The 27,681-nt window shown below is 40.2% G+C and overlaps 1 protein-coding gene across 1 annotated transcript in view; it reads left to right on the top strand.

Moving 5' to 3' along the window:
• The window catches only part of WDR7 (WD repeat domain 7), a 280,434-nt gene that overhangs the window by 177,203 nt on the left and 75,550 nt on the right, over positions 1-27,681 (top strand). Inside the window, exons 23-26 of the mRNA XM_090285462.1 lie at positions 12,468-12,654; positions 22,455-22,572; positions 24,725-24,874; positions 25,391-25,473. Coding sequence (XP_090141588.1) covers positions 12,468-12,654; positions 22,455-22,572; positions 24,725-24,874; positions 25,391-25,473 — 538 coding nt within the window. The remainder of the gene's footprint in view (positions 1-12,467; positions 12,655-22,454; positions 22,573-24,724; positions 24,875-25,390; positions 25,474-27,681) is intronic.

Here is a 27,681-nt window from a genome sequence, read left to right as displayed (position 1 = left end):
TTTACCCTAATAGGAGCCATGAAGCTTTCTTGTTAGTGGGAGTGGGTGAAGGTATTTTCTCTTTTTCCTGCATGTGTAATATAGTTGTATAAACAAACATTTAAACTAGCATAATTAGATTTTATTCATGAACCAAAACAGGTCTGATCTTAAGTGTATTTACTGGCTTAGAACAGAATTGATCTTGCTTTCACATTTGATTCACCCGCTGCAGATTTTGAGAGCAAGAAAAATAGCGTTGCTAGCTCACTTTAGGCCAGAGTTAACAGGAGGAGTGCTGGAAAACCAGAGTTACAGTATTGTTTGCCTTTCTTTGTCTTCACTTTATATTATAATGTATGTGGATCATTCAAATGACAATTTGGGCCATCCTTGAAGAGCTGTGCCATTAGGGTTTTCAGTCTTCGTTCGCGTTACAATGACTCAGCCATTACTTGATTGTCGTGAATTCAGTTTACAGTTCCTGAGGTCACCAGAGAAAAACAACTTGATATCCTTCAACAGAAACATTAAACATAAATTTTCTTTGCATATATCATCGTATGTCTGGAACATGACATAGCCTATCGCTTTTAAATAAGTGTTATACGTAATATAATGGACAGAAGCAAGGGTTTCAATTAGTCAGGCATTGCTAATAGTATAATCTAGAATAACTTATTTGAGGTGTCTGAGACGCGGTCGTCCTCATCTTCAAATTCGAAACTAACACCGTATTCCCCACAGGACTATTTTTAGAATTAAATAAAATACCCCATGTAAAGCCCCAGAGCACTACCTGCCACCTACCAGACAGTCAGCAAATAAAATTTTCCTTTCTTCCCTCTTTCCGTCCCTTTCATTTTACCGTTTTTTCCTTACAGTTTGTTAAAATGCTGTATATTATAGATAGATAGATAGATAGATAGATAGATAGATATTTAGATAGATAGATAGATAGATAGATAGATATAGATAGATAGATAGATAGATAGATAGATAGATAGATACTTTTTTTTTTTAAAGACTGGAGTCCTAGTAGTTTTCCACTAGGACAAAAGTCCATTTTTTAATTTTTAGTATAATATACAAATAAATACCTGTGATTGAAGAAAATAAGGAACAAGTTCTGTGTAATTTTATACAGGGGTATGGAGAGAGGAGACCATGTCAAGAGCTTCCTCCCTGTGAGGCGAAGTGCATGTTATATCATGTAATAGTCCTGTCAGCTCAAGAAATAGGTCCCTTCCCCTTCTCATTGTATCCCATTGATGGGGATACATTAGCCAGTTTCAGTTACCAAAGGTCAAACTCTTACCAAGTTGGAGGTTTGGGATTAGAATCCAGATCTTCATAGCTCTCTGGTACTCTCATGGATTTTCACGCACAGGAGAGAGGAGGGCAACTTTTGCTGCCTAAGGAGAAGGGACAGGGGCAGGGTGTGGCATGAATCACCCAGAGGACTTTCTCAAATCATACTCACGAACTCTGCTTCCGACCTGTCATAGTAAGACATGGCTTGGTAATACGTCATATTCTTCAAGTGTGTTGGGGTAGAAAAAAAGATTGAATATATTGTTCTGTGATTTACTGCTTAGATATGAAGTTACATAAATAATTATATCAAATTAAATCCATACATGGATGTGAAGTCTTAAAAAATATTTTGATGATCTTATTTTTTATTACTTCTATGCAGTTTAGAAGTATTTGGACATTTTTATATGATCTGTGTATAACATAAGAAACACTGTAATATGCCGGTATATTTTTTTCAGGTTATACTTAGCTCTCAGTGACAATAGAGTAACAGAAGAAAAGTATTTCTTATTTTGGTTTGCAGCATTACTTCTCTTCTTAGAAATGAAAACTGGTTTATAGTGCTTTTCCATCTAAATTTGATTATATAAAAGAATTAACTAATGAAAATTAAGTCACACATAGGTGTTTCGCAAATTTAGTAAAAAGAAGCTATATTGAAGGAAAATAAAAAATATATTAGAACTGTACACTAGACAATAAGGTGTGAAGCAGCTAATTGCTTCCTGTCCCTTTCAAAATTACTCAGCCTGAAAAAAGATAGCACATATTGATTTACTGTATAGTAAATGTCCTGTGTCTCTCCTGTAACACCTAGACACACACACACCGCCCATGCACAGCAGTGGCAAGAACTTTATATTTGACCTTTGTCCATCAAACTTGCATAAGAACCAAAGTAGACCAGGACACTGTCTTCCTTTGTAGAAGAAAATAGAATAAAGCTATTAAAATGTGCAAAATGAATGTCAGTCTAGTGTTTTCTTGAATTCATGATGTATTTGCTTTTAAGCTCAAAAGAAAAACAAGGTTTTCAAATAAAAAATAAACATTTTCTGATCATGTAGCAGCAATTAACATATATGCATATATTATTATCAATTAACATATTTATATGCATATACAGTACTGGAAGCAATGTCAAAACTTCCCTTACATTTGGTAATTTGGGGGGAAGTTGTTATAAACATGCAAATTTAAATTGTGCTCTTTGATGTGGTCTTTTTGCTCTAGTGCAGGAATGATCTGCTAATCTAGAGAATAGGCGTTTTATTCACACATGTTGTGTTTTAACTTATAGATTCTGTCCTGCCATTTGTGGTTTTTCTATAAGCATCTGATGTGTTTTTCAACATAGACTTCACAATGCTCATTTGGTTTGTCCTAAAGCCAAACCAGTAAAATTAGTGAGAAGTTTAAAAAAGCATGTCCTCTAGAGCAAGTTTCTCTGAAGGATAATTTGTAAATAGTGTATGTTTCAAAAGTGTAATACCATGTGCATATTTTTTGTCTTAATGAATATAAATTCTTAACTGTGATTTTAATTGTGATCTTGGTCGCTTTTATAACTCAGATAGTCGGGAATTCATTATATTATAGGATCTGACTCTTTATGTTGAAAGAACCAGAGCATCCCTATTTGTAGAAGAGAGAGAATTTTGTAGTGGGAATGACATGTCCTTTGTCACATTGTATGTTACTTACTATATTGCTATGTATGTGCTTGTTAAAAAATACATACACCCTCAAATAATTCTTTGGAAATATCTTTGCCCTCTCTTTGTTTGACAAGAACATTGATTCCCAGAAGAGCTCTGTTTCAGCTTTTCATGGAGCTCTGTTGACGGCTCTCTGGTAAGCGCAGCCGCGCTCCTTTGATCCCAGAATTCTGAATGCAGGCTGAGCTGCTCCTCGGAGCGGCTGTTGGCTGGCGAGTCCCATTAACAGAGCCACCGCTCCTGGGCTGGATAATGGACTCAGAGGTTAAGAGCAGAGGAGCTCAACAGCTCCAATCAGCAGGGCTTTTGCAGGGCTAATTACCTCTTTACTGCGCTGACTCTAATGTGACATGTTTATTGCCTTAACTAACAACTCATTAGCTTAGTTGATGTTTTTGTCAATATTAATTCGTTCATTTAAGCCAAGTCAAAGCTTAAACAAAGATGTCCAGACTGAGAAACAGGCAGCAGAGTGACTTTTGTTTGCTCATCTTTTTTTTTTCCCTCCTTACTCAACTTCAATAAAATAAGTGCGCAGGAAGGGAACATGTAGAGTGCTTGTGTTGAGGATGTTGGTATTTGTCTGTCTTCCTGTATATAAAACAATTTTGGATTTATTCTTGTATATAAAACAATTTTGGATTTATTTCTCCTGTGGTTCATGTAGTCTGCATGTCACAACTTACTATTTAGTGTCTATGAAGGACAAGTAAAATACTTCTAGTCTCAGACTACGTATCTGTAAAGGTTTAACATGCCGCAGCGCCTCGTTCCAGCTGAATGTCTTCATGTGGTTATTAGAAAAGAGATCAAGTAATTTTTCATATGATTTTAATCTCCGCTAGACTACCTGGGAATTACTTTACAATTTATCTTGTAATGATCACTAACTTACCTAGTCTGTGTGAATTATTTAAAAAGAAGGGGCAATTATTAAGTTATCCAGACACATTTATTTTTTGCCATACGGGTGGTTAACATTAAAGATGTTATATCTTGGAGAATGTTATTGTTTCGATTTCATATATTTAAAAAAATAATTAAAATTCAGAAACTCTTGAACAGTGCAAATACATAAAATAACTGAGTGCAAGCGAGCCTTTGATCAAGCGGTAAGTCAGTTACTTTGGAGAGGTGCATCTGCATCCTCAGAACCCATAATCCACTTGGCAAGGCCTCTCACAGCATGCTTCCTGGTGCGCAGAAAGGGCTAAGAGGCGTGCTCCTGACCACAGGCGGGTGAAACTGTGGGGTTAGGGGAGTATCATCCTCCACAACGCCAGTTTCTTGCTTTGAAGGCCAGAGACTCGCTCTGGTTGGCTGGTTCCCAGAGGTGATTGGGCCCAGAGAAGGCTGATCGAAGCTATGCATAGAACATCGAATACTACTTCATTAATTTTTAGTGAGAAATATAGGATCTATCAGAGACACTCATTTATTTCATTTCTCATTCTGTATCTATAGGAGGTTACATGGACGCTACATTTAACCGTAGTAATTAGAAATCTAAGTGTAATTGTATACATCCTGTAATAATATTCTGACTGTGTTTACCTTCCCTTCTTTCTTTGGCTACCATTCTTTCCTGATTGTTCCAGTCAGGCTTTTCTGCCTTTCCCTCTACCGAAACCGTTCAGTAAGGTTTCCAGTGCCTGAAGCATTGCCAGCCCCATAAGCAAGTCTCAGCCCTGGTCCCTGTGTCTAGATAGCATATAATTCCAGCTATGTGGGAACTTGAAACTTGAAACTTGGCTTCACTTGCCTTCTGTGGCATTGTCCTCCCCTCTGCCTTCCACCTGGTGAGCCACTGCTACTCACTCTTGATACTCCTCTTCTCTCCAACCTGTGGAAGTTCTTCTGTACCCGTGCTCATTCTCGAGGTATAGCAACGAGCCCCATGGCTTCAGAACTCTCTGTACATGGATGACTTGCCAAGTTTTCCTTCCAGCACATGTTTCTACACCAACTCCAGACTCATTCGTCCGATGGCTTGTCTGAAGCCCGGGTTCATATGTTTGGTATGTATCTCACATCCGCCACATCCAACACTAAAATCAGGATTGCCTCTCCCAGTCCAAAATCAAACCAACCAACAAAACCCTCCTCTCCTCTTGGTTCTCATGTTAGTAAATGTCGCTACCATTGACCTGGTCGCTCATGCCCAGGTTCTCAGAATCAGTTGTACGTACTTCTCTTTCTGCCATGCGTCCACATCTGACCCCCAAATAAATCCTATCTGCTGTATCTTCAAAAAAAAGGTTTTTAAAAATTAAGAATTTATAGTTCTCACTACTACCAGCACTACTGTTTTAGTCCCGGTCATTGTTATCTCTTGCCTGAGGCTCTGTAAGAGCCTCCCCATTGGCCTCCTGCATGTGCATCCCAGCTGCTACTGAGCCACACTGGTCAGGGCTGTTCATTTGGTTTTTATGTCCCAACTAGAATGTAAGCTTCATGAGAGCAGACTTTGTTATCCTGCACTTAAGACAGTACTTGGTACACAGTCTTCACTTGGAAATATCAAATGAATAAAAGCATCACGCAGCCCACAGGTGCTGCAGCTAGAATTTAGATGCTCATAGTCTCTGGTCTCCTCTGCCACTCCTCCACTCACGTAGTCCAATAATCCTGTACCTTCTGGGGCAGGATTTAGAAGTGTTTGGACCACTCAACGAAAGATTCCACCGATGGATGCCTTCTCTTCTTTTTACTTCTTTGACATCATGAACTTCCTCTGTTATTTTATTTCTTTACTGCTGACCCCTGGACTGTCAAACAATCAGCATATTTTACCTTCCATAGATAGAAAAAGAACTCTATACATTAAATAATAGTCTCTTGTTTATAGGAAGGTAAAACTATCTCCTATTTTAGTCTCCCGTCCAAAATACTTAAACTGCCCAAAGCAAGATGAGATCAAATTTCACTCTGTGTCACAACTTAGTTAATTTATAACTCAGCGTAGGACAGAAAAAAAAGTAGTTTGAATCAAGACACTTTGGAATTTTATACTCAGTATCTTTATCAAACTAATTTCCTAATTTTCCAAGGTTATTTTATGCTTCTTATTAAAAGAAATAATGACTTGCTTTTTATACCATGCAGAATGTTAAAAGTTTAAAAGCAGTTTCTAATAACTGCATTAATTTTGGAATTAATGCATCTAGTTGTAGAAATGTTTGTTAGTTATCCTCTACCCATGAATAATGCATATTACATTGGAATTCGTTTTGATCAAATCAAGTGCCTGTATGAAGCAAAGAAATGGAATTCTAGACAGCAAGCATTCTGCCACCCTGTTCTTTGATGGACATTAGCAAATAGGAGAAGGCTTTATTCACTTGGTTATACTTTGAAATAAGTGGCCAATCATTATTAATTCATTTTGCACTCATTGTAATGGCATAAATCATCATAAATTCGTTTAGTTTAAAGTGCATGTAATATGTTCTCCCACAGGAATTTCTTTGTAATTGAGCTATTAATTAATGTATTTTTTAAATATGACCTTTTTTCCCTTCTCTACTAGTTAGAGCCAAGGATGGTCAGCGGCCATTTCTTCATTCATAATTTTCTTTTACGTCTGAGGAACAAGTTTGTCTTAACCAAAGCCCAAGAAAATGATTACATATTTTACCTATCAGTAGTTCAACAATAATCACTGTCATAATTGTCGCTGATCTCTGAGGGCTCTCTGGTGATTCCTCTGAAATGCTAAGATTTTGTAATATTTCTTGTAAGAAATTTCATTCTCCATTGATAAGTGTGGTTTGACTCTGACTTCTGTTTAAATTTCTAATTTTTAAAATTCCTCCCCATGGCCCCTGTAAGCATTGGCTGCCATATAATCCAAGTTTCTGCCCTTCAGTGAGGAGGCCCTCTGCACTCCAGGTGCCCCGTGCCCCTCCCCCCCAACGCACGTTCCCCACTTTTCTCCTTCAGCCTCTGCATTAAGGCGCCTCTTTCCTTCTTCATCCAGGCTGTACCGGCTGCTAGAGGGTTTATGACAAACTGCTGGCGAGAGAAATCGCCTGTGGGCTGACCAGGGAGTCCTGCGAGGTCTTCATGCTGCAAGGGGAGCATTATGGGAGGGAAAACTCAAGCCAAAAAAAAAAAAAGAAGTAAAAATTACAGTTGGATGGCTGGAGAAAAATGTCACTGATTTTATACAACTTTTTAAGTGAAACTTTCTTATTTAGTGCTGTTTTTTACACTGATAGAAACTGGGCAAAAAAATAATACCTGATTCATGTTCATATCATGAACATATCGTATTAGTGAGGATCTGTGCATATATAGAAATAAAGGTCTGAATTAGTTTTAAAAGTGTTCTGTTAGTGTATATAACTGGCAGTGGACTCTGAGTGTATGTGTTTTCAGTAAGTAAAAGAAGTCTAAAAACTGTTATTTATTATCAAATGAACGATACTGAAAATAATACCTGATACTTACAGAAATATATTACTATAGTTCTTTATAGTGAACAGTGTTTTCATGTCATAGGCATTTAAGAAATGTAGAATGTGTCCATAAAGTGAGTCTTTGCTTTGTGATAAGGATAAATACTCCAGGAAACAAATTCATTATTACCTAAGTGATAGCATTGTGTGTGTGTTAGTGTAATGGCTTATACTAGTTAGTTACACTAGGTTAGTTATATTAACCTTTTTAAAAAGCTGGTCATTATAACCAGCCAGATACTACAGCATTTTTTTTAATTGATGTTTTTTATTGGTCAATTTATGATTCGAGAGTATTCATCTTGACAAAGCAAAGCGACAAGTAAGTCACAGTATAATACTATCCGTTTTTAGACCGCTGCTTATATAGGCTTTATTTTATTGTCTCTGTCTTAGTCCTCTTCTCATCTTCTGCATTTTGCTGTTACAGCAAAGAGTAAATATTTTCTTGTAGCTTTGCTCTTTTTGTAGTATTTTTTTTTTAAAAAACAGCAAGATTGAAGTTGGAACACACACACGATGAAGTAGCCCTAAAATATGAGGCATTGTTATCATTCTTGACTGTATGACAGCACAATTAGTCTCTCAGCTGCCAGGAGGTCTCCGTTAATTGTGATTTATCCAGTGCTGGATTTTAGTGCGCTCTGCTTTTTAAAGCGTTTTGTTTTTATTTGTTTTCCAGTGTCCTGAGGCTGTCTGCATTTTGGTAGTTCATTTGGACATTTGCCTAGACATGCGGGGTGGTGGTGATGAAGTGCTTGCTACTCGCTGAATTCCCGCTACAAAGCTGCCTCGGTATCTGTAGTGCTCAGCTCCCTCACAGTTAACCAAGACCAATTATTTGGCAACTTGACCTTGACTATGGTCCCAGGTTGACTTGAATAATGCTGCATTTCGTCCTGTAGCAAGCTGAGTCAGGAGGAGCCTCTTGGCAGTTTCAGTTCAGAATCAGTGACCAGAAGAACTTAGTTGTGATACTTACAGTGGGAGAAGATACCCTTGTCGTTCCTTGGAACAGTAACTGTATGACAAATAGCAATTGTTCCCAAGATTTTCAATATCATGGGCCAGTAAAATTTCCAAAAATAAAATTGAAGGGTATTTATCGGTGTTTTTAAGTTTTTAATTTGCTGAGTACAAATATTAAAAAAAAAAAATAATAACACTCTCTTCATCATTTTAGAAAAAAAAATCCTTTTATTCACCAAAAAAGTAGTAAGAACATAACCTTAGAATAAGCACTCCCATAAGCGGCATAAATTTAGCTTTATGATAAGGACCTATGATTACGTTGTTTATACTTTTACCATTTCACCATAGAGCCATGGAAACATTCTCATGAGCAAAGTATGTGGCAGACTCTTGGAAATTTCTGATCTGTGTATAATTTTGTTGACTGTGCTGAGTATATATATAATATAAAGTAATTTTTAGTATTTGCCAAAGCAACCATATAACTTAAGTACTTAATGAATATAAGGCACTGTGCTAAGCCTATGACAAAGATAAAAATATTTTCAAAAATGTTCATATGTTTCAGGGAACTTACTCAATTGGCAGGTGTGAAAAGGCAGTAATATAAAATAATAGTAAATGAATAAAATTAGCTTTAGATGATAGGATAAATTCCAAAAGATGCTATATTGTTGTTCGTTAATTACTATATTAATAGTAGGAATCTCATTCTAAGGTACACAGATGTGGCAGAAATGCCTAGCTGCCCACCTGTGCTGTACCATTCTCCCCATCCCTGTGAACACAAACTCAGTGCTGTTGAAGTGGCTGTGGATCCAGCTAACAAACTACATTCCCCTCCTGCCTTGAAACTAGGGCGGTTATAATGTGATATGATTCTAGTCAATGAAATGTAATCAGACTTCAAAAGGGGGCTGACTTACCTGGCACATGTTCTTTTGCCCTTCCTCCTTCTACTTCATTCTGCCCGGAAGCTGGGTGTGCAACGAACATGTTTGTGACCACAATGCAGCTAAGGCACAGCCAAGACAATTGGAACTTGGTATGGCCAGCCTGAGCTGTCGAGCCAACCGTCTCATTGTGTGAGAAAACACAAAACATATAATTTAGTTGATCTTCTGTGTTGCAGAGACACTAGTAACTGCAGCTTAAATTATTTTGTAATTTAGAGGAGGAGGAGATTGATCATGAAGGATAGTTTTGTATCTGTGGTTGGGCAGCGTGCCATGAATAAAACCCTGCTGTCAAGTGCACTGGTGGTTGCGAGTGGACTGGGCCGCAGAGGCTGGATGGGTCCCCCAGCCCGCAGCTAGCCACCTGCCTTCCATGCTTCTCAGTTATCTCTTCCAAAACATAGGAATAGGCCACATTTTTCTAAAGTCCCTTCAATTAGGAAATTAACCTATGATTCTAATTAATCCACTTGGTTGGGGATGAGCGGACCACAATAAGGCAATAGGGCTTGCCCCTTTCTAGTCACAAGGCAGCCCAAGTATTGATTTTCTAAAATGAAAATCTGATCATACCCCTTTCTTGATTAAAACTTTCCAGTGGTTCCCCATTGTGACCAGAATAAAGAAACCCTTCGCATGGCACATACAACCCTTTGTGATCAGGCTCAAAGAACCTGTCCTGCCTCATGTCTTCCTGTTATATTTTACCCCCTTGCCCATCGCCGAAACCCCCCCCCCCCCACCATCCAGATTTCCTGCCATGTCGCACTCTGTGTAATCCCTCAGTCCTGCTGTGTTCTTGCTCACTTCCTGGTCCTTGGTCATGCTATCCTCTGTCCTTGGGGTGTCTTCATTCCGTACTCCGCCTCCTTGAGTGGCTAACTCCTACGTATTCTTTAGGTTTTGGTATAGAGCTCACCTGTCCCTGGAAGCCTTCTCATACCCCTAAGATGGGGTTAGGTACCTCTGATAAGTTCTGTCTTGATAACTTGTGCTTCTAAATGTAACACTGTTCATAATATATTCAAATTACCTGGTTGCACTCCTGTCTCCTGAGCTAGAATGAATTTCCTCGAGGGGGAGAACTCTGCGCCCTTGTTTCCTCAGCACTTAGGGCAATGTAAGAATACTCTGGGAACAGTTACTGCATGAAATCTCTGGATGGATAGACTGGGACCAAATTGTGGAAAGCCTTGAATGAATGTCAGGCCAGTTTGTTGAACTTTTTAATGCTGCCAGTGGAGAGGTTTTATGAAGGAATTAATTATGATGGCAGATGATAGCATGGTTGTCCACCTTGCTTACTCTGTGAGGCACTGTTCAGTAATGGGGCACTTACATAAAATAAGTGAATTTGTCTTTCTGTACAAAATCAGATTCCATCCTATATAGGTTAAAATGCAACCTTCCTTGGGTACCAGAAACTTAAGAAAATTCTGACAAAGTTCACATTCATAAAATTCTAGTCACGAGACCTTTTCTGTCAATAGGGACAGTACTATCATTATCTTAATTTTAGCTTTTTCATCACCTTGGTCCCTTGTGCAGAACCCCTTCATTGTATGGAATTATAAGTTGAGAAAAGCATAGATTTATCTATCACTTTTTATTATCATACAAACTACACTCACGGACTCTTATCTTGGCTTTGCAGTGCCCTTCACTTCTCTTCACCCCCATTTCAATCCATTCTCATTTAACAACCAGCTATAGTATAAGTGGTTTTCTTTGTTGAATGCAGTAAAGTTTGTCATGTTCTTAATTTTGAAGACAGTCCAGTTCAGCGTGTTTTTCACAATAAGCCCTGACTGCCATTATTTTTTTCTATTTGTTTGTTTATTTATTTATTTTTAGAGAGAGGGGAAAGGAGAAAGAAAGGGAGAGAAACATCACTGCGTGGTACCCTCGCACTCATGCTCCCCAACTGGGGACCTGACGTGCAACCTAGTCACGTGCCCTGAATGGGAATCAAACCAGCGACACTTGGTTCGCAGGCCAACACTCAATCCACTGAGCCACAGCAGCCAGGGCTGACTGCCATTATTAACTGAGAAATTCATTTCACATTTAGGCACTTCATGAGAAATAGGTAGTATTATCCCCATTTTACAGCCAAGGGAACTGAGGATCCCTGAGTACCTTCCTAAGCCTGCCACCTAATAAGCTATGAAGCTGTGGTTAATTCTCTGTCTTAAATCTGAAACGTGTGCTCCCCTGTCCAGTATGCTATCCTGTTCTATGGTTTATAAACTGTTTTGTCTCTTTCCCTCAAACAAACAAGCAAACAAAAACCCATGTCTACGTTGCAGTTTGCGCTTCACAATCCTTCGTTTTTCTTTTTCAAATGTCAGGATGCCTTTTGAAGTAGATGGGCTTTTGCACCTTAGTCACATGAGTTCCAACCGTCAGCATTATCTTCAACATTAAGCAGTGCGTGTTAATTAAAATCTCGATCATTTCAACACCATTAAACGTCACACGGAGCTGTTTTTTAATTTCACTAACTTTCATGAAGAATTTAACGTACACCTGGCCCCATACTCAATCAGAACACCATGTGGAGGGACCTACATGCTTAGGAGGGGACGCTTGTTCCAGCTGCATATTCTGCCTTCCCCACCCCTCACTCTGTGGGTGAACATTGTCTATAAGGAGATGTGTCACTGGTGGGAAGTGTATGACATATGAACTCGGTTAGACACAGAAGGAAGGTGAGAAATACCGTATTACATCATTTGAAGGCATCTCCATTTTGCAGAATGCTAAGTTAAGGAGAAACGTTGGAAGTTTATTGTGTATGCTTATATGTAATTTTTATGTAATTAAAACACTTCAGAATATGGTGTAAAATATTGTAACCTATGTAAATTATCCCCCTAAAGTATGTGGCTAATCATACTGTAAAGTTGAGATCTCTTGTAATCTTACTGTTCAGACCTTTTTTCAGTAAAAAAATAAATAAAAGAAATCCAAAACAGCTTGTATTTGGAAAATATGCTTCAGAGAAAGTATCACAGAAGTAAAATTACTTGATCGCTCTGCCTCTTATTTTGTAATTGTAGGCAAAGCACTGACATTTCTTCTGCTCCAGCCGCCGAGCCCCAAACTCCCTCCGCACAGCACCATCCGAAGAACAGCGATTGATCTGATTGGACGCGGGTTCACGGTCTGGGAGCCTTACATGGACGTGTCTGCTGTCCTGATGGGGCTGCTGGAACTGTGTGCCGACGCTGAGAAACAGCTGGCCAAGTATGTGCTCAGTCCTAGTTAATTTAATTGGTTTGGGTTTTCTTTTTATTGTCATCGCTCTTTATAAATTGTATATTTTTAACAGAAAAATAAGCAAATATACCAATGGATGAAATTTTGGATATGGACAATGAAAGGGGAGTATATTCCTGTAATTTTAACAACATTGGGATTTAACATTGAGCCAGTGATTGATCAGTAACAGTTTTAAAATTGTTTATTGTGATTATTCGCTAATAATGGGGTAAACATATCATAATTTAAGGAAAATGATATATACATATATATACTTGCCCAAAATGTTTTACTTATAGAATACGTGACCAAATAGTTTGGGGAATTACTTCTTTGCACTCATTTTAATTGTTAAATCGGCTTTATTGAGGTTTTATTCGCACACAGTAGAAGACCAGGCTTAGGAGGCTGCAGGGACCCAGGGAGGCAATGATGAGGGCGCTGGAACAGGAAGACGAGCGGAAGGAATTGCTCAAGTGAAATAAATGGAAGTGTTTGGTAACCAGTGGCTAGGAGTTGGGGGCCACGGGAGGTTAGTGTTGACTTGAGAACTCAGCCTCCTGATTCCCGGAGGAAGTTTACTGTTTTGTTTTGTTTTGTTTTTTGATGGTATAATACACAAAACACTAAATTTCCCACTATAATCAGCTTAAAGTGTATAATTCTGCGTCATTAAGTGCATTCACAAGGTTATGCAACCACCCCTGCTCTCAGGCTCCCAGAGGCAGTAGCCCCACGTGGAAGCTCTGTACCCACTGAGCAGTCAGTCCCCATCCTCCCCCGACACACCAGCCCCTGGCAATCACTGATGCTTCCCTTCTCTATGGATTTGCCTATTCTGAATATTTCATCTAAGTGGAATTATGCACTATGTGGCCTTTTGTGCCTGGCTTCTTTCACGTCTCACGCTGTAGCATGTGTCAGTACTTTTCGTAGTTGGACACTATTCCGTTCATGTTCGCCTGTTTATCTGTTGATGGACACTTGGGTTGTTTCCGTCTTTTGGCTGTTGTGAGCAGTGCTGCTCCGAACATGTGTACCCAGGCATTTGTTTGAATACCCATTTTTACTTCTCATGGGTGAACATCTGAAAGTGGAATGGAGTCCTGTGGTAGTTCTAGGTTTAATGTATTATTGAGGAACCACTGTTTTCCACAGGGGCTGCACCATTTTACATTCCTGCAGGTAATGTACAAGAGCTCATTTTCTCCACATCCTCACCAACACTTATTTTCTGGTTGTGAGCGTGAATTCCCAGTGGTAGGAATTCTTGAACTGGCCCACGATGTCTCTCTTGATGGAAATGTGATCACCTCTTTGATTTTTTCAATAAATGGAATTTCTTTCTTAGAATTATTATTCTTTAACAAAAACACTAGAGTTCTTTGCCCACAGTTCTCTCTGTTCAGTGCGCTTTGTGCTGTAGCCTTTCTGACGGCTGCTCTGTGCTCAGAAATGGCCACCAAAGAGACAAGGGAAGGCTAGACTTGAAGGCTTGGCTTTGCCTACAGACTGGACACTCCCAACCCCAAAATCCCAAGATTTATTGGTAGGAGGAAGGTATTTATCCCAAACATAGGCAGCGGTCCTCACTTCTCATCTCGTACCTTCATGCGCCTAAACTTCCCCTCGGTGTCTCCCCAGCTCCCTGCCCTTCAGCACGCTACTTCATCTCAGTTCAGTCCATAAGTGGGCTAATGAAAGTACCTACCTCGTAAGGTCGCTGCGTGATGCGTATATCTGCAAAGGGCTGAGAAGAGTTATCAGCACACAGTAAGAGATTAGGTGGATGTTACCTATATGGTGGCCGTACGCTGGTGGCACCATAGTCATTGTCCTAGTGTTCAACAGATCAACAGCTGCCCATCCTGGTAGCCAGGAGAGTTTATGAATATCGAGAGTCAGGGGATTAGATAGACTTTAAGGATCAGAAGGGAATATAAGCCCCTGAGCTCGCAGCAGTAGTAAGAGGCCACTGGTCTTTGGGTAAAACCCCAGATCATATTTCTGACCCTTGCCCCCCCATTGGCTGCAGGTGCCATGGACACCCTCCAAAGGGTCTGGTGCTGGCTTCTGTGACCACAGCTCCCTGGTGTCCCGAGGAGCCTTTAATATGTCTTTATTTTCTATCATTTTACTTTGACCTAATATTTTAGATTATTTTAAAATATGATCTAAATACAATTTCAACGGTATCCACTCCTGTTTTGTTGCCTGGGAAGAGAAGTGATGGGTTTTTATTCTCGGTTTAGTATGTCATATTTTGTTTTTAATTAAAAAGTTTACATGAGGCTCATATCAGCAAACATACAGATGCACTTGTGTTTCATCTAAATACACGTAGGATGTCTGCAGATCCAAGTGCTGTAGTTCTTCAGTAGGTAACTTACACCTTGCTATTATATCCTTTCCCGTCACGAAGGTTAGTACGGCTTTTTATACACTGCTCTGAATAAATGAATGTATCAGCATTTAGCCTTGGGGAGTCCCATGTAATTTTCATCATGATAAATTGCATAATAAGCAAGAAAGTGTTTGCTTATTAATCTATAACAAGATTTAGATTGAAAATGGCCTGTTCTACCCATGACAGAAGGACTGGGCTGGGGAGAAAGGGGGCTGCAGTGTGGGCAGGGTCATGTGCGTGCCCCGTGCGCACGGTACCCTCCCCGGCTGCCCCTGTGTTCCTGATTCCCGTGCACACTGAGTACGGTGCCAGCTGCCAGCTCTGGGCTGGGGTGTTGAGCTTGCTTTATGAAGAAGCTTACACTTTTTGAAATTTAAGTTCATGTTTGTTGCAAAGGAAAACACACAGGTTATGAGTGTTTCCCATCTTCATTCCCATTTTTGTGAGTTTATGAGGGATGGGAACTTGGGGAAGGACCTGCTACCTAGTGTGCGGAATGCATCTTATAGCCAAGTTTCTTCCTTCTTTCCTGTCCCACATAGTGACATCCTCCAGCAGAGATGACTCCTGGAAAGTCTCCTGCAGAAGCTATGTATGGCTGAAAATTAATAGGGTGTATTCCAGAATTAATGATGCCTTCCTTTTAGATATATGACTTAGAATTTTACAGCTTTGCAACCAAAATCTCACCAGGCATTTTCTAATGTTTTCAAATGTTTTGCCAAATTTTAAACTATGTTTATTAACTAAGCATTTCTTGAGTAGCTAATGTGTGGAAGGGACAGTGTTAGATGTTACATGTAGTTATAAAGTTGCAGAAAACAAAGATCCTGTCTCCGAGGCTCTTACAGTCTTCCAGGAAAGGTAAGACCCACCTGGGTAGAGCATGATGCGAAGGGAGGAGAAGAAAGGGTCTGTGTGTATTTGGAGCACGAGGAGAGACGGGTAGCTGGGTAATCGGAAAGGGTACAAGGAGGAGCTCCACGTGGCCCTTTTGTTTGGATGCTTAGGAGGAGAGAAGGGCAAGGACAGGACAGAGATGGAACAGCACAGGTGGGCCCCAAAGATGCTGGATACCAGAAGTACAATAAATGTTGCTTTCCACGAATTTTAATCATCAATTCCTCACAGAACTTAAACTGTGGGATGCTCCCTTCTCAACTCTAGATGACTGCCTTCCTGGTTACCGCTGGGAATAGATTTAGCTCAAAGAGAACATTGGTTTTACTTTTTACTTTATAAAAAGGTACTGGTGAGGTTTTCTCCATGCTTTTAGCACCTGCCACATACCCAACAGTATGCAGAGGAACGGAGGTATGGAGTGCCGTCCTCTTATGGACTATTGGCCCCCTGTGAGCTTCAGTGCTGCACACACCACCCGTGTTCCCATCTAAATATAGGGAGGGCTCAAGAAATAGGCATTATAATCTCCAGTTGGAAGATGAAAAGTGTGAATCTTATTTCTCATAAAAATGGTGAAATGCTCAATCAAAATGATGAGGTTCGAACCCAGGTCTTACTCCCAAAGCCACGCTCCTCCCACTCTGATGCCTTGCGTTCAAAACCTAACACCCACAGAGCCGCAGACCACCCGAGTGGTAAGTTTAAGGCAACCTAATAAGAGGCTGTAGAAGTGGTCAACTCAGAATTTTCAGTGTACTTTCAGATTTTTAAAATATATTTACTGAAATCATTTTCACGGAGAATTGTGTGCCGTCTAGAAGTTAAAAGCCAGTTTAAATATCAAGCAAGCTTCTTGACTGCTTTTGCTATGTATTACGTGTTTACTTTTACTTACTCGTAACTGTCACGTGATTTACATGCAGTAAACATTTAATAATGTCATAGAATTTTAGAGATGACAGTCTTCTTCAGCAACATCTTATCCAGTGTCCTCAATATACTAGTAAGTAAAAACAAGGTTTCGAGAAATGAAACAACGTGTCTGAGGTCACAGCGGTACCATAAGAGCTCAACCATCACCTACATCTCCCAACTCGCATGTTGCTGCGCCCATACCATATGATTACGCCACCCTTTCTATGACGACTGACCTACAGGCAGAATCAGACGTGAGGGATTGTTCACATGGTGAACTGTTTAATTCAAAATGGAGGCTGCACTTCATTGAAATCATAGGTGGAGTCATCCTCAGCTAGTTGAGGGAAAAACAGAAAAATGTAGCCTTATGTTTTTTACAGATCCATAGCCCACAACTTTATTAGACCAGTATGGTTATGTACATATTGATAAAATGTTAGCAACAGCAGAAAAATCCTACTTTAAAAAGAAACGGAAAAATTCTTGTGCATTTGGAAGGCTAGGCTTGCATGGATGAGTGCTGTGGTCTGTGATCTGATTCATTTCCCTAGTTCGTGTCGCAGGCGCCTTACGCTGAGAGGGGACAGCAGAGCCGTGCTGGCGCCAGCTTGAAGGTGGCCAGTCCCTCCTCGTGCCCTTCCATGGCTGAAGGACCTTAACAGTTACACAGACCACTGCTCTTCTGGAACACTCAGTTTGCCAAACGCGAAGGGAGGAACAGGCACCCTCTGGAAGCTGTACATCCTTTTATAACACAGATAAGCACTACATGTTAGAAAGACTCTCTTTCAACTACATAGAGTTGGAGGAAGAGAGTGGCGTTCGAACTCTTTATCAAGTGCCAGCTGGGAGTAGAGAACAGAACACGTCGTATAAACACTGAGGTGCTTTAAAGTTCTCTATTTAAACTATTCGTCCTGTTCACGTGACACTTAATTTTAATAGAAAAATTATAGCCATTGAACTCAATCACGGTGGCATAGTTTCATTCATTGTGAAGGTATATAACACGGAGGACATAGGTCGAGAAGATACGCTCTTGTTGGAGGAATTGCCATCTTGAGTTTAGAAAATTAATGTCACCTACGAGTTATCAAAGTAAGGTCCCATATGGCAGAGAAGAATCAAATATTCCTGATTATATTAAAGACAGTTGTCAGCACAGCTGTCTTACCAGGAAGGGGTAGGCAGGGATTCCCAGATGTTACGTAATTAAGTATGCATTTTCAAAATAGTTTTAGCGTTTGTTTTCTGTGGGGAGTGTTTTCAGTGCCCTGCTACTGTTGTTGGTTCTAGTCAGCCCGGGCAGCCATAGCAAAATGCCATGGACTTGATGACTTAAGAAAACGGTATTTCGCACAGTTCTTGAGGCTTGTGAGTCTAAGATTAAGGTGCCAGCAAGGCGGTCTTCATTCTGAGGCCTCTTCTCTCGGCCTCTAGGTGACCGCCATGGTGCTGTGACCTCACATAAGAACTTTGTGCTCATGACTGGGGAGAGAGAGGCCCCAGTGAGCTCTCTGGTGTCTCTTATAGGCCATAATCTATCATGAGGGCCCCACCCTCAGGGCCTCATTTACCCCCAGTTACCTCCCCAAAGCTCATCTCCAAATACCATCACAATGGGGGTTCCACAATGTGAAATTTAAGGGGGACACAAGCGTTTAGTCCATAGCACTGTTGACCACGATTGGTGGACTGTCCAATGAAAGTTTTAAGTATTTCTCCTCCTGAATATTTCCTTACAGCGTGCCTTGATTTGACAGATGGGGAAGTCTGACAATTATAGACAGTGACATTTAACCGAATTGGTCTTACATGTAAGTTTTAAAATGCTTTTACCGCAATGGAATGAGGATTAGAACAGGATTAATGAGCAGTCATGTAAGGAATGAGCTCAGCCTGAGTGGGCCATTTTTCTATTCATGTTTTTATTTCTAATATCTATCATCTCTAGTATTTCAGATTGCTTGTGTATACCAAAATGCTGAGTAAAACAGAGAGTCTCATATCATATTCTTTTAGCGTAAAGACTAAAACCAATGGCCCAACCTATAAACCTGTATGAGAAATGATACATACAACAGCCAGAGAAGCAGAATCAGATGAAAAGAGTGAGTCCTGTGTCTACATACAGATTCCAGAATAAGGCAGGCACCCCTTTAATTTCAAACCTCTGATAATATGATCCTTCTCCATCTAGAGTCCCACGCACAGGACACTCGACTTTAACGATAACTACATGCAGAATTAGACTGTGTCTGTTGGGACAACCAGATCAATTACTTTGACTTTCACTGCCTGGTCAATTCAGTCAAATAACTGGCTTAACTGATTTTTTTTTTCCTGCTGAATTTGCCAGGAAACTTCATTTAGTGCATAACTATTGAGCTACCACTTCGTTCCAGGCCTGTACTAGGCGCTCTGGGGGGAGACACAGGATTAGAAGGCGTGGTCCCCAGTCTGTACCATTTTCACAACACAGAACTAATTCATACTGCCTGGCAGAGGGGAGTCAAGGCCAAGGGCCCAGAATACACAGGCATGGGCGGTAGTCGTTTCTGATTCAGTGGAAGGTAACTGAGTGCTGTAGCGATTGCAGAATACCATGCAGGTTCCATAGAACTGAACAGAGGGGAGGGAAAGGGCTAGGGGAGAAGCATTGGGAAAATATGACAATAGAAATAGGAAGCGAATTTTAGGGACCAACTTTGAAATTAGCCTGCCTCAGGAGCCTTGATGTTAAAAAGACTGAGTTATAAATTAGTGAAACGAGATACGGAGGGTCAGAGTCTCACGCCAAGCAGCTTAAGGATTTTCTTAGAAGCAGTAGGGGCCACTGGGCGTTTTTAAGCAGGATAACCATGAGATAAAGTTGGTGCTTTCGGAAGGTGGCCCTGGTGGCGGCACACTGAACAGACCATAGAGGAGAGAGATGAGGGTTCTTTTCTTCCCCTGTGCCTTGGCGACCCCCTTCTGTTACCATGCTCACCACCCTCCCGCTTTTACACTGTGCATGCCTGAAGGTCACCGCAGCGCCCTGACCTCAGAACAATGGCCCTGTCTGCGTGGTGCAGCCCTGTGCCCGGAGTGCCAGATGCTGCTGGTGGGAGTCACTCAGATGCACACATCAGCGCCTCTGCAGCCTGTCAGCCATTCCAGCTGCCTCTGAACCCAAAGGGCAGTATGTACTTACAATTGTATGTCTTCGGCTAGCTTCCCTCCCCATTTTTCTATAACTTCTCTTCTGGAGCCCACCACCCGTCACCAAACCTGACCACAGTTGCTGTCTGTGACGGCTTTATATCTACACCAGTTGATAACCTTGCACCTTGTATCTTTATTCAAACCACTCTTGAAACCGAATAAAACAGAGCTGAAGTCCAAGTACTACAGCACACCACTAGAAACTTCTCTCAGGGACACAATCTAGCCATGCTTCCAGCCACTGAGTTCAGCCATGTTCCCAGTTCATGAATTCAATGAACGGTATATAATATCATCAATTCTTCTCCCAACATTTCTCCAAAGGTCCACTCTTATGAAAGCCACTCACTCCTACCTGGGCTCCTCATAGAACTTTTCGGGATCTGATTTCTCCTTGGCATGTTCGTGTCCCTCACCCTGTAGGGATGTTTGGGGACAGACAGGAGGCAACACGCAGTAAAAGCACCGGAGCCTGACTTCGAAGCTAGCCCTTGAGTTCCACGTCCAGTTTCTTCCCTCTGTATCCTTCCAGGTACGGGACAGGCTGCCCGGGGCATAGACTCTCCTTTCCCGGGCTCACTACGTGGCAGGGACGCTGCTCAGAGATCTTGTCCAACTCCGGTATTCTCTGGTTTTTGCTTATCTTATGAAATTTGATTTAGGTTTGTTCAGAATTATTCAACTAACATAGGATTGTGGTTAGTTTCAGCCTGTGAGTATCATCAACACCTATTCACTCGCATTGATGGCAAAAGGAGATATCGTAGAGCATCTGAGAAGTTTAATGAGCATTTGAGTGTCTTCAAACTTGACTTAAAATATGATCCGCGCTTTATAATTATTAAGCAGTCTAGCCCCAGCACTACCCACATGGTGAACGTTTCTTTTCCTGAATCCTCAATATTAAAGTTTAATCCAGGGAAGAAACTCGTGAAGCCGCCCCACCTCGTTTTCCTGCTCAGCATCTCTTTCCAGCCCCTCCTGGGACCCCTGGCATCTGATCTGCAAGGGTCTGCAAGGCAGTGGCACGCCCTCCAGCGCGTGCCTTCTGTTAATTGTGCGACGTGTGTGTTTTTCCTCTCTGGCTCGAATCTTTCTCTTTCATGGTAAACATCCAAGGAAGACTCACCATCCTCTCTCCTCTGAGTTTCTGCTTTGACAGTTATATTCTCAAAGATTTAAGCAGCATAACAGTCACAAGAAATTGAAAGCAGACGTTTCCAATGTACTTTCTTTTAACGACAATGACAGTGCCTACATAATGCATCTTCATTTTCAACTAAAACTCAGAATAATGATTCTTCGATAAGTTATAGAAGCACCTGTAAACTTTTTTGAGAATTTTTAGGAAACATAATCCAGGTTACAGGTGAAGCACTTGGACTTAATTAGAGCAGGACAGAGCTTCTTATGATTTCATATGGATATTTAAATACAAAAGTTACTTAACTAGGGGGAGAAACTACGATTGGGTCTCTTGCTTACTAACAAAATACATCTTGTATACAATTGATGTGTGGAAGACATGCTGCATTTTAATTAAAAGTCAGTACTTTTCATAATAGTCTTATATTAAGGAAGCTTAGAAACAGGAAAATATCATTTGTATGTTTTAGGAATGGCAAAGGAATATAAATAACATCACTACCCTATTAGGACATTCTCACAGTTTGGAAGGATTTATTTTATCATGTATGTATTCTTATGCATAGCCTGGACAATGCCAGGCTACATATCAGTTGCTATAATTTTTTCATGAATAGTAAGTAACTATTGGCAGAGCATACTGATTAGTGGGTTGGTTCTAAGTATTAAGTGTGGGACTAAACTAGCAGTACTAAGTATATTTTAAACTAAAAATAGTATACAAGCTCAAAATAATTTTGCCATTCTTGGTTCTTGTGATAATTTTATGGACAGGAGTGAATTTTGCTCCCTTTCAGATATGCGACCTTAAATATAGCCTGTTAATGCAGCGTTATAAGCAAATAAACTTTGACTATTTTTAGGAAACAAAATGGAGAAGGCCCAGCAAAATATTTGTTCTTGCCTTATTCTGAGCTTTGTGATATGTATTCAGTACTAGTTCTTGATAATTTGTTAACAAGGCGTTTGTAACACTTTGGACAGATGCACATACTGTTTTCAATCTTCACGGTTAATTATTCGATTTTGTATTTGATGCCAGAACACTCTGACTCCTAATCACTGCTCATTGTTGCAAGTCCATTATATTCTAACTGTTTGAGTGCTCCCATTGACCTTGAACTGACATTATAAGCTGTGTCTAATCTTTTCAGTCTGTATTTCTAATGCTCCTTTTCTTTTTTTCTTTTTTCTGATCCCTGTTTAGCATCACAATGGGGCTGCCTCTGAGCCCAGCAGCTGACTCCGCCCGCTCGGCCAGGCATGCCCTGTCGCTCATCGCCACGGCCAGACCACCCGCCTTCATCACCACGATTGCCAAGGAGGTGAGCGGAACTTCAGCGCTCCACCTTCTCCTTTAGAGGAATTAGTTGGTATTGTGAGCAGAGGAGACGCATCCACAAATAATTCTTCCATCTTGTTCTCTAACAATGCAAGTTAATAATTTCGTACTGAAATGAATCCATTGTACCTGTGCAGGCCCACCGAATTCCACGGCAGTGCCTTCATTACTTTGTGCTTCTCTGTTCATTTCTATTCTAGAAGTTAATTCACTTGTAAATACGTCACAATAATTTTTCAGTCTGATATAGCAGGCTTATTCAAATTAGAACACAGGGTGGGGCAAAAGTAGGTTTACAGTTGTGAGTACTTGAAACAGTTTATTCTTGTATTACTATTCATTAAAAATTGTATTATTTTTCGTATGAACAACTGTAAACCTATAAGATATGCTCTCAAATAGTAACAGTAAATGATGTTTATATGGCACTTTGTCTCAGAATTCTGGGCGCTTTATAATCAAGTTGGCCCTCCCCTCCCCCTGTATATTAAAGGTCTTCACATTTTACAAATGTATCTACCTATAATCAAAACCAAACTTCTTATTTAGCACTGGCTCTCCAACTGTAAACAGAAATGTAAAAGTCATAAACTTGCTAATTGTTTTTCCTATTACATGTCACAGCTAAAGACTTGAATGCCAATTGATTCCCGCATTCTTAGTGCTCTAACTAATTGCCCACGTCTAACTGAAAACCTAGCAGAGAACAATGAACCAATTATAGGATCTTTCCTATAGGTCTTACTAGCGGGAGATACAGGAAAGGATGATAAGCTCCTAAATATTTTTGAAAGTTTATTCCATTTCAGCCTAAATAACATACAGCCTTGGTGTCCGTGGGGTATGGGCTCTGTCTGACTTGTTTTTCTGTTACCTCTGATGAATTTTTAAAATACTAAATAAATGCCTCTGAGTCTGCCCTGATAACCTGAAACCTACCGGGCCTGGGTCTGCCCCGGAGCCATCCTTAATGGGCATGCAGCCAATATTTGTGACATGAAGGCAGCTAGAAGGGAGGAAGGGAGGGACTAACAGCAGGTTGTACACGTTTGTATCAGGCCATGGGACTTGGAACTAATAGCGAAAATAAATCTGTAGACTTAAGGGTGTGTGTTTTTTTCTAGTAGTGCAGAGTTAAAGTGAGTTTCCACTCTATTTAAAACATATATACATGTATGTATGTGCTTACATATTTTATAGATATTATATATTTATATAAAGTCTGTATACATATAAATGAGCAGACTTATTAGCCGTGGAGTTTCTTTTTACCAGTTTTTCCCATCAGTGGGAAGCCTTACTTCAGTCTGACCACGCATACAGGTCCTATAAATGCCAGGCACTAAACTATCTCTTTAAAGAAAGTTAACAAATATCTGTTTTGTGTTTTGTAACTTAATTTGCACCATTTACATATGTATTTTTAAATGAACCATTAGAATGGCCACGCTTTGGATTTATCCTACTCCAGCATTTGATTAGAAAGGTAATTTTTTAAAAATTTTAATGTAATAGTCCATTTATTACCTTTTAAAAACAAGTTTTCCACTTCACTTAGAGTTTTTGAGCAAAATACTGAAGTATTTCTCACTCAGCCCCTGCCCGCTCCCCCAGGCTAGTCCAGGGCCAGGCCAGGGCGCATTAATGCTCTTTCTCCGCAGCCCATGTCAGACTTAACGATTTGTATTTGCATTTCCCGACTTGATTATAAAGCACCTAGAATTCTGCCCGAGACAAAGTGCCATATAAACATCATTTACTATGATTACTTGAGAGCAAGGATCGTATCTTCTATTTGCTGAATCTCTTAACTGCGCTCCACCTCAGTGCCAAATATGCCAGCTTCCCAAACCTTCCGTCTGTCCTTTGGAATGAAATGTCATGCTAATAATATTGGATTAAAGTCTCATGCACCCAGGAACTTGCAAAACTTAATTAGACAAGGCTTAACTGAGCTTATATTGTACTAAATGCCTTCTCTTGCAATCGGAAGCGTTTCCTGACTCATCCCAGGGGATGTCTGCTTGTCGGTCCTTTCCGTTTTCTGTTGCACTCGGTGACGAGCAAGCCGCTGGCTTGGGATGCGAAACCCGCCCGTGCGCGCACCCCGCCTGCATCACGGACTATTCCCACAGGTGCACAGACACACCGCTCTGGCCGCGAACACCCAGTCCCAGCAGAACGTGCACACGACGGCGCTCGCTCGAGCTAAAGGGGAAGTTCTGAGAGTTATCGAAATTCTGATTGAGAAGATGCCCACGGACGTCGTAGACCTTCTGGTGGAGGTAAGAACGTCCTGTTTTACGCGACGAATCCACAGCCCACATAACGCAGGGGAGTAACATAAGTCTCTCAAAGAAAGGAGGTAACGAAAATGAACTTCTGCGCCGTTTCTGGAGACCTTATTTAAATGTCTTCAAAAGTCAAAGGGATTGCTCTGTCCGTTTGTCATTCGCATGGAATTAATTGGTCGACATTAGAGTACTTTTTAAAGGTCATGTTCTCTTTGACGTCTTTCATTATAAATAAAATAAAACATACAGTGTGCTTGAATAAAAGTTGCTACACTGGACATAATTATGAATAGCCTTTACAGGACGTAAGTAATTTCTTTTATTTATTGCTCTGTCTTATAAATGTTTTTCACAGATAAAGGAAGAGCCTGTAGTATAAAGTAAATATACCGTAGTTTTAAAGTAAATATTAAGATTAAACTGTTCAGGATTTCCATGGGCAAGTGAGGCCCAAGTTAATAATTAAGTATTTGAAATTAATTTTAGATCTGTATCTTTTCTCTATAGGTTATGGACATCATTATGTACTGCCTTGAAGGATCTCTGGTTAAAAAGAAAGGCCTTCAAGAATGTTTTCCAGCCATCTGCAGGTAAAGAAGGCTCTGTTATTGAAATAAATAATTTTCAATAACAATTTTAAAAAATTTAAATGTGGTTAATAGTCTTGCTGAGTTCAAAATCAAGTTATTAATTTATACCTGCTTACTTTCTAAAACCATTCAGGCAGCCTGTAATCAAAGCATAGCGTGAAGAGGTTTCTCAAAACTTAAAAAATGAGGAAGAAATGACATCTCTTGAGTATGTCTGTATTCTTGTGTCTGTTACTCAAATTAACATTTACGTTACAGAAAGGAGAGTAAGAAGCTTCTGACTTGAGAAAGTGTACTTTGCAGTCAATAGAAACCTTTATTCTACATTTTTTGTTGGTAAATTTTATTTTTAACATAAAAGGCCAGCATCTGCATATTGTAGATGTTTTTGCCTATGCGAAAGCAAAAAAAGAGGCCAAGAGCAGTTAAAACTTTTATAAACAATGTTGCATATATTAACTATATGATTTTTATATTGTATAGCTTATAATTGTTATGAAATGAAGATTTTTTTTTAATTTCAAAATGTAGTAACATGTCTGTTTTCCTTTTTCAAGTAGCATTGGTTCTGAAAATGTTTAGAGCTTGAGGTGCATTTTGTTAAAAATTCTTCAACTCCCAAGTAGTCAGTAAAAATAGTGTTTAAATCTGTTGAAGATAATTATTTTGGTGAAAGAGACCAATCAGTTGGTCGTAGTTACCTAACGTTTTTCTTTTTACGACACGGTCAGTGATATCCTTGCTTGTTTTCGCTCAGTTCTGTGAGTGCCTTGTAGTGGAAAGCTCTGTATTAGACTGTGAGTCCCCTGAGGGTGGTGAGTTACACTGCTCAGCCTCCTGTCCCGTGTGCTGAATTCATTATACTCCGTGAGCATTGCCGCATGTTTCTATATTTACAATAGGTTTTATGTTTTAGTCTCTTTCTGATCTACACCACCCAGAAGTTAGAACACAAAGACATGTAAGAAAAAGACTATGTTGTGTTACACATGTGCACAGATGCATGTTTTCTTGTGATATAGATTAGGCATGTTAGAATACTGTCATTTTTTAACATCATGCCACGTTAAATTCTGGTTTATGTTCTTTTTGTTAAAAAAAAATGGTCTTTATCAAGTTTTTCATGCAGGTAATTGATGTTAAGAATTAATGTAGCTGTGATAGTCCCAGCCAGCTCTTGCCTAAGGAAATCTCTAACTGGAAATGGGCCTTTTGCCTGACACTTAGTGGAGATGAGGAGGCGTTTTCATCAGGACTGATCTTACTGTATGTTAGCAAAGCAGTTCTTCCAACACCAGTCCCTGCTCTGTGCATGAGCCTCCTGAAGCAAAGGTGGGGAAGCTGCTCCGCCTTTGAAGGGCTGTCTCGTCCCTTTGCTGGAAGACGGCCTCCTCCCAAGCAGCATCCTCCGTTCCTTTGGTCACTTCGTTTGCTGCATGTCTACTTCTGTCTCCTAATGTTTAATCACTGGAGAGGAGGGATCCTGCTTCAGTGCCAAGGAAGCAGCTATCTAAACTGAATGCTTAATACCAGTGTTTTTTCTGATTGACAGAAAGCAATTGTTTTTTTTGTTTATTCATTTAATAACGTTTATTGAACACCTACTGTGTATCAGGGACTAGCTAGGCCCTGGGGACATAATAATAAATGGGATGATATCCCGAAGATGCACAGAGTCTAATAGGGTTGGTGATTATAAAAAGAAATAGTTCCAGGGTGTGGTGTTATATGCTGCAGTAGAATTACATGCCAGGGACAGGGCTAGAAAGTGTCACAAAGGAGAAGGAACACTAATACTATATCTGTGAAAATGCTTTAATAAAAGTGGCCGCCAAGTGGAGGGAAGGGTTCTCCACGCTCAAGGGGCTAGGTGTTGGCAGTAGAAGAGGTGATGAATTTGGGAAACACTTTACAGAAGAGCTGATGAGGTAGGCTTTGCAGATAAACAGGCAGGTCCCCTTGGATTGCACGGAGAACCAGACTAGCAGATATGTAGAGGCACAAAAGGAAACAATGAGTTTGGTAAGTGCTGTGTTGTTGCGGCTAGAATATAGGTTGAGGATGGAAGTCTAGTATGAAGAAATTAGGCCATTATTCTCTAAGCAATGGGAAGTCCGCAGAGTTTAAGCAAACATGTGTAATTCTTTTCCCAGAACATAGTTTATAAGACCTAACTTCATGAAACATCAGGTTTATAAAAAAGTTGTT

This window comes from Furipterus horrens, unplaced genomic scaffold (genome assembly GCF_987537825.1).
Source record: "Furipterus horrens unplaced genomic scaffold, mFurHor1.1.pri manual_scaffold_8, whole genome shotgun sequence".
Lineage (NCBI taxonomy): Eukaryota > Metazoa > Chordata > Mammalia > Chiroptera > Furipteridae > Furipterus > Furipterus horrens.
The sequence above is the reverse complement of the archived record's forward strand: the minus strand, read 5'-3'. Positions and strand labels throughout refer to the sequence as shown.